Consider the following 12,484-nt stretch of genomic DNA (forward strand, 5'->3'; position numbering starts at 1 on the left):
GAGAGTCAGACAAGCAGATAGATAGCACTCTTTGTTTGCATGATAGATGTAACAGTTAGTGGATTAGCTCATCTTGGCACAAATACTGGAAACTGGGAAACAGTAAGGCTCTGTCTGAAGGTCACAAAATATTGCCTCCCTGCACCTTTAAAACAGCACATTACGTTTTGTGTAGCCTTGTTAAATGCTGTTGTTCAGATTTGCTGATAGGAGGATTTTGTTCAGACAGAGCCTAGCTCACTAGAGTGCAGAGTAAAAGACATGGTTCAGAGGTGTTTTAAAGGTCCAGTGTGTAGGATTTAGGGGGATATATTGGCAGAAATTGAATATATTATCATAAGTATATTTTTTAAGTGTACAATCACCTGAAGATAAGAATTGTAGTGTTTTCTTAACTGCAGGATACTGGTTCCCAAACTATGGTACAAGTTTCACTGGTGGTACATGAGCTCTCATTAGTGGTAGCCTACACAATCTCCAAAATATTTTTTTAAACTTAAATACACTAATTTAAATATATGTTATCTATATCGTGTTAAATATGAAATCCCTGAAATGTAATTTAAATAAATTTTGCCTTTTCAGTGGTATTTTTGTGATTATATCATCCTGCTTTGTGGTCATGTTCAGAAATGTAGCACGCTCGTACACCCATGACGAGTAACAAGCTAAGCTTTGATGGGAAGATATCAAGCGCGGGTAAAATGAATAGTTGAAAAACACCGCAAATGTGGCTCAAGATGACAGCTAAGCGAAGTGTCAGCCAGGAGAATATGATAAGTCAAGTCAGTTTTTTTGGGGGGGGGGTGCTGTGAAGCCCTCTGCTGCTTATGATGACATTGGACTTTGATGAACATAATAAATTTCACATTGACAAGAAATGACTATGTGCTCAGCCGTTTGGGGCATGCTCTGTTACTGGGCTATAATGAATTTTGACTTGATCACTTTGTAAAGCGCTCTGGGTCCCCTTTGGGTATAAAATGTGCTATAGAAGTAAATTTGTCTTGTCTAGGGGCCTCATCTCCACTGAGCCAGATAACAAATAAACACTGACTTATAATGTGAAACTGCTTTATTAAGTATTTTTACAGGTTTTAATCACCTGGGCAGTTTATTTTGGAGAGAAAGAAACCTCTGTGGATAACTCGGCAGTGAACAAGGAATTCTAACGGGAAGATATTTTAATTGGTTGCAATCTGCAATCCTCACCACTAGATACTAAATCCCCCTTAAATCTTACACACTGTCCCTTTGATTCTAGTTATGTAATATTAAAGAGAAAATGCTCTCTAATGCAATTTCTTAGGCCTCGCCAGGTGAAATTATAATAAAATGCATGAACATTAATTGTACACTTCAGCATTTTTCTCTTTTGTAAGTCACTTCATAAACATGCACTTTCTTTTACAGCAAATTGTAACAAGAAACTATCATTTTACTGCCACAGTGTAAAATATTTCCACAAGATGTATGTTATTTGTAATTATATTCTCTCTGGATTTTGGCTCCAAAACCCCCTTGGCTAGGGAGAAATATTTGCACGATGTTCTGCACTGAAACACGGCACCTCTCACTCCATAAATTGATAAACTGTAATGCACTTGGATTGCGCTCTCAGCAGACGCGGACACATTTAATGCACCGCTGAGGTAATGCGTTCCTGGAAAACCTCCAGCAACGCAGCCTGTGTGTGATGATTTTACTGTGTGTGATACAGACCATTACCGTGAAGTTACAGTCAGCGCTCTCCATCACACCACAGAGGTCAGAGGTCACCTGCAGAGCATTCCAGGACAGACAATACGGCTCCCTGGAGGTATGGATGAGGCTGCTGCTTGTCTGGCCATCTGCTTCAACCTGCCCCCGTTTCTCTGCAGCTAAAACTGACTCACACGAACATACAGAGTTACAGTAGTTGGCCCCTGCCCTTTGTGCTTCTTAAGGTCACCAGAAGGCCAACTGTTCAGCTGAGACCGATAAACTATAGGTGCCACATGAGCTAATAATTATAATTAACTTGCTTCTTTTTATGACATGCCAAATTACAAAGTGCTACATACTTCTGCATACTTTAACCCTCTGAAATCTGAACAAAGCGGTTTGATTTCTTTTAAATATACATGGAAAGAAGGCAAGGAGTAACTTAACATGACTTGGCTCAAAAATGAGCACAAAATTTGTAAAAAAAAAAATAAAAAAAAATAACAAGAAATGTAACTTTTTTTTTTAAAAGATTACAATAAAATGTAACAATACTTGAAAAATATTCTAAAATATTTATTTTATATATATATTTTTTTTGTAACGTTATTTTAATTATTAAATGACTGATAGCAATTTTCAGGAAACTTCCTTATTTTTTGGATGATTTTCTAATAATCCTCCCCTCTTTTTTAAAACAATTTTAAAGCTATTTTTCTTGTCACATTTTATTAATTTTTTGGAATTTTTGGGACATTTCTTGCCAAGTTGCTCATGGCTTTTTTCCCCATGTTATCGAGAGAAATCAAACCAGTTTGCTCTGGTTTCATGGGTCAAATAGCTTGGGAAAGGCATCTGAATGCAGCACAAGAAAACTTATGTCAATCCAGGTTTAAAGGGGTTAAATAACTGACATGCACTGGTTTTGGAAGAAGTATTCTGATTCTTTACTCCGGTGAAATGGAAAAATACTCTAATGTGAGTAAAGTCTGGCCTTAACCATTTCTTGATGTAAAAGTATGGATGTATAGTCAGAAGAAAGTTGTATGTATACATACATATATTTTTATTTTTAAAGGATTTTTTGGGGGGGGTCACTTTCTTGTTTTTTGTTTTTTTTGTTTTTTTTTTTACTAATTTCCTGCTAATTTTTTGGTTCATATTTTGTTAAATTGCTCATTGCTTCCCATGTTTATAAAACAAGTCAAACCACTTTGCTAAATGAAGGCAGTTGCTCAGGTAAATTGTTCAGTGTTGGCATTTGACCAAATGCTGAAGAGTTTTATCTGCCAATTTAGGATTTAAAAAACAACCCAGTTGTTTTGCATTGACAGTTGCACATTTTACAGATTTCAACTCTTTTTTTCTTAATGGTTTTAAATCTATCTTTTTCATAAAAAAAACTATAGTAATATTGATCCAGAGATAAAAAACTCCATTAGAATAATTGACTTTAATTTTGGAAACATGGTGCACTTATAGGTATAAATGTACTATTTTTGGTGTTAAAGTGAGTAAATACTCACAGTAATTATGTTTGGATGACGGCAGAGCGATGTAATGTAATTAACCAAATCCTTCACTGTTTCATATTCACGTTATTCCACTTTCCATTCCTTCAGTGGAGATCTGCATGATTACTGTCACATAGGCTACTGTGTATTATATCTGTCAAAAAACCCCAAGGCTGCTTAGGTCTGCAGGTTCACATTCAAAGTGCCTCTTCAACCACCGCCCTGAGGATTTCTTGGTTTGCAGTCACACATCCAGCAGTTTTCACAGTGAGGCTTGGGGCCTCAGGAACTACTGAACTTAACTTGTACTTTTAATTAAACATGATTTCATTTAATTAAACTTCTTCAAGCTCCCAGTGTGTCTTGGAAAAAATGTGATAAGAAACCCTCCAAAGTCTTGTTAAATACAAAAACATTAAATGTGAATTTAAATGTAATTTATTATTTGAAACATTTTAAAAATCGGAGCCATCCCCTCAGTTCAAGGTCTGATCGTCAGCAGGTTTGTTCAGGATCGATTGTGCTGGATTCCTGGCATACTCCTCGGACAGTGACCCTGTGAACCAGGCGTCTTCCTCCCTGGCCCCACGCCCCCCTTTTACTGCGGGAACTACACCACCTGTCAATCATTTAGGTTGTCATGGTATCCAGGTGGTCTAGCCTTTAAAGTAGCAAACTATTGAGCAAGTGACATGATGAATATTAATTGTATGATTGAGAATATGAGAACATGAAAGAAAAGTCTAATCCATAATACTTACACCGGACTGAGCAACACAAAACACTTAAAATAAAGTTCCTTTAATTGGAGTTTTCCAATATTTCAAGCTAAGTTAATGTAAATGTGTATAAACTGATGCAGAAGAGATCTATAGTATGTCTTTCATTGATAAAACGGCACACATCATGAAAAACCTTTTTTTTTCCAATACTTACACTGCATGTAAACTTTTATTCTTGTGTTTTATACTTGTCTTGGTATATTTTACCTTTCTCTCATCAAGTCTCTACTCTTTAAAAAGTGTTTTTTACTGAATTTTAATGTCCTTTTATAGTAATAACATTGTCTTGCTTTTGATGTTTTATGTAATGCACTTTGAATGGCCTTTTTACCAAAATGTGCTGTATATTTAAATAAGCTTGTCTATATAAATAAACTTGACTTGTGCAGAAACAGTGTGAACTAACATGGGCTGCTGGTGTCCTTTTTAATTCAGATTGCATTTTTCAGGTAAATGGACTAATACTGAAATTAGATCCATTATATTTGTTTCATAAACTGTCAGAAAGTCTCTCTACTGAATAATTTCTAGTCTTTTCAAACTACATCAGATAATATTAAACAATTTGTATTCATGTATTTAATGACTTAAGTCTAGGATGGTTTTTGTAGCTTCTGAACAGCTAACATTTCAGAAAATACACATTTTTAACCCATGAAAACAGCGACAAGTTATTAAACGGAAACATGGAAGAAAACCAGCCACTGGTTTCCAGCCAATGCTCCATATGTAATCTATTAAAAATCAAGTGCTTCTGCCAACTTAATGTTTGAGCTTTATAATTTAGGGTGAGTTGTAGAGGTTACGTAAATTTGCTGTGCTGTCAAGAGTCAAGGTTTTCATGGTGGTCCTGCAAGTTGTGCCTCTATGACAGGATGGATAAAGTCTTGGCGCCCGAAATGACCAAAAACAAAGTAAAAAATAGCCACAAACACTTTTGGTTAATCTACAGTTTGTTGCCAATTTAATTCATAGGGATTTCACAAACTATTATAGGACTACATTCCAGATTTCTGCAAATTTCATTAAATATCTTCAAACAAAGATATATAATCACATGAACACTCATTTTTAAGTCTTTGGTGACTTCATTTGAAATGTATAAAAGAAAAAAAACCCTGGTAACTCCTTTCACACAGCAGATTAGTACAACTAAAAACAGAAATTATGCATGTCACCTCACCATTTCATTCACATTATAGTTAACACCCAGGTGGTGTTATCACTCCAGTATATTATAGTTGACATAACTTCATTCGGTCAAGAGTCTGTCAACTTTCTTCCATAAATACCCTCAAAAATGACATCTGAGTACCTAATATCGAGCAAAAATAGATCTAAACTCTTAAAACAGTTGCATATATCTGAAATAATGTGGACATATCTTAAAAAGTGCATCGTCGTAGCTTGTTGTAGCCGTCCAACTGAAGGCTGTGACAAGATTAACACCAAAACTGACCTGAAATATCTTAACCGTCAGTCTTTCTCAGTCATCAATGTGTTGAATTATCTCTTACCTTTCCACACTCCAACACCAACCTCACCTCTAGTCTCCAGCACCACTCCTAAACTTCACCAGTGTCACCAAACAGCAGCTTCGACGACAATCTGCTCATTATTTGAGGGTTTACACTGCAGAGTCACGTAGTTTAAATGTCTGCGAGAGGGAGAGGTCAGGGGAGACAATCATCATCTACAGCAGGGCTCCAGAGTGCAACCAAAAATATGGCAAGTATGATTAAACTTTTTCACTGGGTGCACCGGTGCACCTGACATTTAGCAGGTGTGTGTGTGTGTGTGTGTGTGTGTGTAAAGTGCTCTTTTTCCCCCACACACATTCTGCAAAGACCCTGATTGGCTCTGAACCTAATTTCCTGATCCTGACTGCAGGTGGGGAAAAAAAAAAAAAAAAGGCATGTGGGCCCACTTCCTACTCCAACAACTGCATCCACATGAAACGACATACTACGTATATGACTTACGTATTTCTGATTGGGGTCAAGGGATATATATATTTATATATATATTTTGTACACATCAGCCTATTTGATTTACACCTGGAACGTAACATGTCTTGCCTGGTTTCTGTATTTTTTTGCTGTGTACCATTGCAAGTCAAAATTTGATGATTCTGTGTTGGTTTTTCCGACTTCCGATTCTGATATCAAACACAAATCAGCTGAATGGAAATGCCACTTCGAAGTTGTTATAGCACATTTCAAACCACAAACACTACAGAAAAGTAAAGAATTGCAATAATTCTGCTTCCCATTCACCGTGTGCGCCGCCATGTTGCTGTGATGTCAATTTGACCGACTTTTTGAATGATTCCATATTTCCCTGTTAACTGAAAGGATGTTGGACGTGGACTTGCGGGAATCCTGTTTCCCGAATTTAAACAAGGAGGTTAAAAAGAAAGTCACAGTGTCATATTGCATCCTAACACATGCACACTCAAGGCTCAATAGCTGGCGTGCCATCACAGAACATGAGCACGTTGGATTGCTTTTCCTGAAACGTCCTTTGGTTGCAGTATTTTTGTTCGAAAAATGAAAAAATGGGAGAAAATTACAATTCTGTAATTATTAAAATGTCAAAAGCTCCCTATGTGCAAATGTTCTACTGTTTATCATCCACCATCCCTTTGAGTGTAACCAAAGGTTTTGTTAACCAGGTTTTTTTCGCACCCAAAGAGCACCTGAGTGGACACCATCGCTTTATTTCTAGCCCCGTCCGCTGTAACCCTCCAACACCGCAGCTCCAGCTACACTGCGCATGTCTCACACTCCATAGCTCGGCCAGATATCTGTTAGATCGAAACGCTGCACAATCACAATTTACTGGGAGCTTTCAATACAGTGTGCGGATCTTTTGTTTGATTCTTACCTTAGTTTGATTTTTTGATCCAGCACCTGTAAAAGTCCTTCAGATCTGCATGCCCTCCACCTTGCTGGTTCCTCACACCCCATAGCTCCCGTGGGGTCAAAGAGTGTGACCCAGCCTTCTTTGAACTGCCTTGGGATTAAACCCTAGCGTGTATGTGTGAAACTGAACCTTATATTTCTCCTCCAGCAGCATCACATATGGGTCATCTAAAATGAAGATAAAATGAAAAATTGAAAATTGATTTTCTTCAATAAAAATGCTGCCAATTACACCTGTCTCCAACCGTTAAAGGTCAGCCCTGACCCGATATCACCAGCAGAGGTAATCGCTCCAAACCCTCAACCCTGACCCAACATCTTCCCAGTTTACAATTCTTTACATTATCTGTAAAGATATGGCTAATGTGTATGGGAACTGATGAAAAAGGTTAAAAGTTTGAAATGTATTATTGCAACGTCAAAAGGCAAAGTGAAAATTGTTAGGTGCATCTAAATTATTTGCCAGTGCACCTAAATGAGATAAAAGTTAGGTGCACCAGTGCAACCAATGTAAAAAGTTAATCTGGAGCCCTGAACAGTAAAATCTACTTTAAAATTCACAAATAAATAGACAGTCTGGTTTGCATAGTCTGGAAGTGATCACTACATAGGAAGTCGTTCCGCTGAGGGGAAGATGCCTGGACTCGGTTGATGCTGCTCCTTCATGTTTTGCAGCTGGTGCGGGGGTTGCTTGATCATTTCTGGGCTCTAAAGCTGGTCCTGGATCTGTGTAGGAGGGCAACTCCGAGTATTAGAAGAGAAATCAGGCGCTAATCTGATGGGTCAGAGCGGAGAGCAGAGGTTACCTGGTAGAGGAGAAAGCAGCCAGGTTAGCGAGCTCTCTGGATTTAAAGGAAGGTAAATCCACAAAATAAACCTCTTTTCTATTTCCTCACCCTGATCACATCACACAAACACTGATACTGTAAATGTGCAAGCAAACAGAACATCTAACAATCTCAATGCAAACGTCATTCATTTTATTTTTGCTAAATAGAGGACAAGAACTGTGATTTAGCAAGAAGCTGTGATAGATTACATCTGACACATTTATTTATTTTCAGTGGCTTTCGGGGTTGCTTTCTTTTTTTTTTAACTGGGGGGGATTCAAAGCATATTGACATATTCCTCCACACTCCCATCTCTTGACAACAAAACAAAGAAATAAATAATAGTGAGTCAGCGTGCAGACTGAGTGTGGGATTGATTTTTTTTTTTTTATCTTTGAGTAAAGTGTAAAGCACTCTGAATTTACATGTAATGAAATGTGCTATATAAATAAAAATGCCATTACCAATAAAAAAACGTCTGTATCACAAATGATAAAGCACTGATGATGAAGATGATGATTCAGTGTTTACCTCTCTCTCAGGGGCAGATTTGGGTTACTGAGGAAGGACAGCTGCTGCTCCAGACTGCACACACGAAAGGCCAGGTAGCACGACGACAGGATGAGGAGAATGATACTGACGAAAGAAGACGAGGCACACAGATTAGCTGAAAACTGTTAAGTTTGAGGGTGGTTATGACACTAGACAGACATGGAGGGCTGTAATGTCTTCTGATGAACACTGGGAGGCGACATTTGACTTTCTGTCACTGCACCTCACTGTCCTTGAACAGTTTAAATCTGTCTTAAAGGAACATCACAGTGTTTTTACATGTTTTGATAATCGTGTTGCATTTTGCATTGCTGGTGAACATTTTCCAAGTTAGTGTTTTAAGGTTGTGAATGTATCTACTTTCCTGTCATTTCTGTACGGTACAAAAACAATAAACGAAAAAAAACTTATGTGTTACTGAAACAGAGAAAATCAAATCAATATTATTTTTATCCATTTTATCCATTATTCCACCAGCTTAGGTACCTTTTATTTAAAATAAGCCTGCAGGGTATTACCAGGCAATTATGACATCAAAATATATATCTTTTAATGCACTTAAGAGTCACTATATAGGCGTGCATGTTTGGCTTTCATTACATACATTGTGTATTCTAATTTAGTCATAAACGTATGTAGAGTTTTCTTTGTAGATTATATGGATTATAAACTGTGATAATGACTGGAGGGTCAGAGGTCAGCAATATGACAAACCCTCAGTAGCAGATATGGATTGATCGCTCTCTCAAGGACACTTCACGTAAGCGGAGCGGCTTCACGCCCTCTGGGTGAAGGACAGTCTCCCTGATGACTGTGTCGTCCTGCTATGCACGAGGGCAGGTGGAGTGAGAAGATCACAATTCTCACAAAGAAAAATTATTTGATGAATTGCAAAAAAATCTTCTAGGAGGCAATTTCTCTTTATAAAAAATACAACTAAAAAGTGTTTCAGCAGCTCTGATCCCATGTGTGCAGTTTGACTCAGTGAATTGCCCACTATTTATATGTGCATGTTAATGCTCCCAGTGTGTGTGTAGCTGTGACTCAGCTGTTGGAGGAGGTGAAGGTGGTGTTGTTGGTGTCTGTGTGTCCCTCTGTATACTCACAGCAGGGTGAAGAACTTGAGCAGCTGGTACTCCATCTGGCCCAGCTCTGCCAGTGGCTCTGATAAAAGACCTCTGTCTGTTTGCAGAGCTCGCTCTGTAACACACACACACACACACACACACACACACAAAACCATTAACAGTACTTGGCTTGACTGTACTGTTTCACTTTTAATCGTGCCAGCCCACCTGTTAGTGTGGTGGTGTGACAATATGCACCTTTGGAGCTCAGAAATGAATCAAAATATCAACTAAATCTGGTATTAGTTTATACATGAAATTGAAGAGGGTGCCATTAAATTATATGAAATAACACTGTGAGCTGTCCCAGACCTCTACAAATAGAAGCTTTTGGCTGTTAGTCATAATGCAAAAATATAAATAAATGTATACATAGCTGAGCCTGTAAACTGTAACTAGAAAAAGAAAAAGTGATTCATTTAATGTTAATCATTGGATTATTGGCAATTTGTAAGGATACCTGGGAAAGAAAGATATCGTTAAACCTGAAACTTTATTTTTTTTATTCCTTCTTTAAAATAAAATTTAAAAAAATTTAAAAAGGGGGCTTCAGGTTTTATTTAAAATATGAATTTATTTTACTTTATTTCCTTTTTTTATTTATTTATTTTTTAAATCACTTTTTTTTTTTTACATTTTATTTATGCCTCCCTTTAAATAAATAAAAACTCTGGACTTTTTTTTAAATTCTATTTTTTAAAATAATTAAATAAAAAAATGTACATTTGAAATATTGTAAACAGTGAACACTACATTGTCTAAATCAGGAGTTTGATGACTGAGTGACAATTTAGGGAGCCAGGATATAATTGAGAGCTGGCAGGAAAAGTGTAGCTGTGAGTTGTTGACCAAAATCAGTTTAGCTAACAACATTTGCACTCATAACATAATAATTCCCACAACACTCTCAAGGTGCAACTAGCCAAATCATACAACCAGTATCTTTCTACAAACTGTCGTTACTAACGTGACAGACCCCTCCATACAGTCACCTAGTAATTTATTAAATGTATGTATTGAAAATGAAAGTCAGATACAATGCAACCATTTCATGTCATGTTTGGGCGCCACAATGTTTCTGGGGCCCTCCACTGGCCTGCAGCAAGCACTTTGAGCAACAATGGTCTAAATCACATAAAACCATACGCTATTACACCCTAATGTATCTACAATTGTTGCATGCAAGCTGATATGTATGCATTGCTTCTTTTAGTGTGCAACATAAAAGCTACTATAATACAGGTGTCGATGTCGTCGCCATACATCTTTTAATGTCATTCTTTCCCAGCTTTTCCCTCCACATGTGAGCTGTGATGATCATTTAAACAGAAGCTCAAGCTGATCAAATACCGAACAACATTAATGTATGTTGGTAGAAACGATCGGTCACCATACAGCGTTAAACTGTCCTCAGACAACTCTGACAGCAGACATTGTTTTGTGATAATCTCGACTTAATCTGCATCCGCCCAAAGCTTTTTTAATACACACCCCCACATGATTTAATCTCCATTTGGAGCTTAACGCGTTGTTGCGTAAGTGAGATGTTGCCCTCCAAAAGCAATTACTCTGTTTCTGTCTTCCGCTGTGTCTCTCACACACACACATAAGAAACTCAAAGGAAATGAAAACTTAAAAGCACAATTAAACTCTGTGTCCGTGTCGCGCAGTATAAGCACGATCACAACAAGCAGTCACAGTGTAACTCTATTATGGAAGTGACATTTTTAAGATGTAACACTGATTCTGTCCTCAGTTCACTGCCTCTCTGTCTCATCTGGGTCAGCTACAAACTACTAATTACCACTAAAACTCTTCATGGAGTCACATCATCACTTGGCAGCACCTCTTATTCCTCCGCAAACACTTTTACTACATAATGCAGGCGCTCATTATTCTAAGGATTAATAAGCAATCTACTGCTGGTGAAGCACTTTTAGGAACACATCACCAATCAGACCGAAAACCAATATCAAGTTTTTTAATTCATTATCATAATTGCTACTTTGTTCTGGTTTTGTTGCTTATTTCCAGCCTTTAATGCAAATAAGCAATAAAAATGGATCTTTTTATGTATTTAATTGTTATTCTCTTTGGTAATTGCTGTCTTTCTACTTTTGTTAAAGTCTGCACTGTGTGATTTTATACCCAACATGAACTCACTTATATTTTGCTGGATGAAAGCAAAAACACCCGCAGGGACTTTCTGATCAGATGGAGGAAAAACAGATTTCTCTTTAAATTAAATAAAATCCTCCAGGATGCTGATATCCACTAAAAGAACCAATAAATAACAACGTATTTAACTCTAATATATTCCACCGTGAAGTTTTCTTATCACAAAATGTAGGATTTTTCTCATTATATCTATATTTGTGCTACAATGATGCCACAGATTTCGGTACAGAGTTAACAGCGAGCTAAAAGCAAATTCACAACTGCAACCAGTGATGCAGATAATTTTGATAACAGGCACTCATACAACGTGCCAACAACTTTCATAAAAGTATAATGACATAATAATGACGCTGTTCTGTCACTGTGTGGGCAGTTTTATCACCTTCCAGCGGCTGCTCTGATTTGAAGGGCGTGTCGGCGGCGCTCAGGCTGCTGGTGGAGTTCCCCAGGAGGTCAGGGAGGGAGGACGACACAGACACCACTGACGGTTTCCTTCTCCACTTTAACACTGATGGGAACTCGTCGACCACCGGGAACTCGTCTGGAGCCGGGAACTCGTCCTGTGGCACAGAGGAAAAGAGGAGAAGATGTGTGTCATCCATCTCCAACAGATACCAGGTTTTTAAAGGTTCATTCAAATAACCTGAGATGGCAAAAAAAACAAATTCTAAGCCTTACTTGGTCTGACAACGCTGGTAAAATCACTTATTATAAATCAATTTTTAATAATTATTTTGCTTGTGACTCCTGAAAATAAAGTGAAATCTCCATGAGACCCCAGACAAAAGGTAACTGCTTTAGTGCCGAGGTGTAGGCAGTTTAACCAAAATATTATATTTACATCTCAGTGTCCTACATTCAATAAGAATTTTT

At 37.5% G+C, this 12,484-nt stretch overlaps 1 protein-coding gene across 5 annotated transcripts in view; it reads right to left on the reverse strand.

The window, feature by feature from the left end:
* Positions 1-4,935: 4,935 nt before the first annotated feature.
* Positions 4,936-12,484, reverse strand: part of gramd2aa (GRAM domain containing 2Aa) — a 38,541-nt gene continuing 30,992 nt past the window's right edge. For 3 of the 5 annotated variants that reach the window (XM_088075025.1, XM_088075039.1, XM_042491415.2), the window contains exons 9-12: positions 11,994-12,171; positions 9,413-9,506; positions 8,286-8,390; positions 4,936-7,730 (exon numbers count right to left, since the gene is read on the reverse strand). In XM_088075025.1, the coding sequence (XP_087931151.1) occupies positions 7,727-7,730; positions 8,286-8,390; positions 9,413-9,506; positions 11,994-12,171 (381 nt within the window). In that variant the 3' untranslated portion in view covers positions 4,936-7,726. Of the gene's footprint in view, positions 7,731-8,281; positions 8,391-9,412; positions 9,507-11,993; positions 12,172-12,484 lie in introns of those variants that run through there. The other 2 variants (XM_088075046.1, XM_088075020.1) reach the window with 1 other exon arrangement.

This window comes from Plectropomus leopardus, chromosome 1, assembly GCF_026936395.1.
Source record: "Plectropomus leopardus strain MGB_pleo_1.0 chromosome 1, ASM2693639v1, whole genome shotgun sequence".
NCBI lineage: Eukaryota > Metazoa > Chordata > Actinopteri > Perciformes > Serranidae > Plectropomus > Plectropomus leopardus.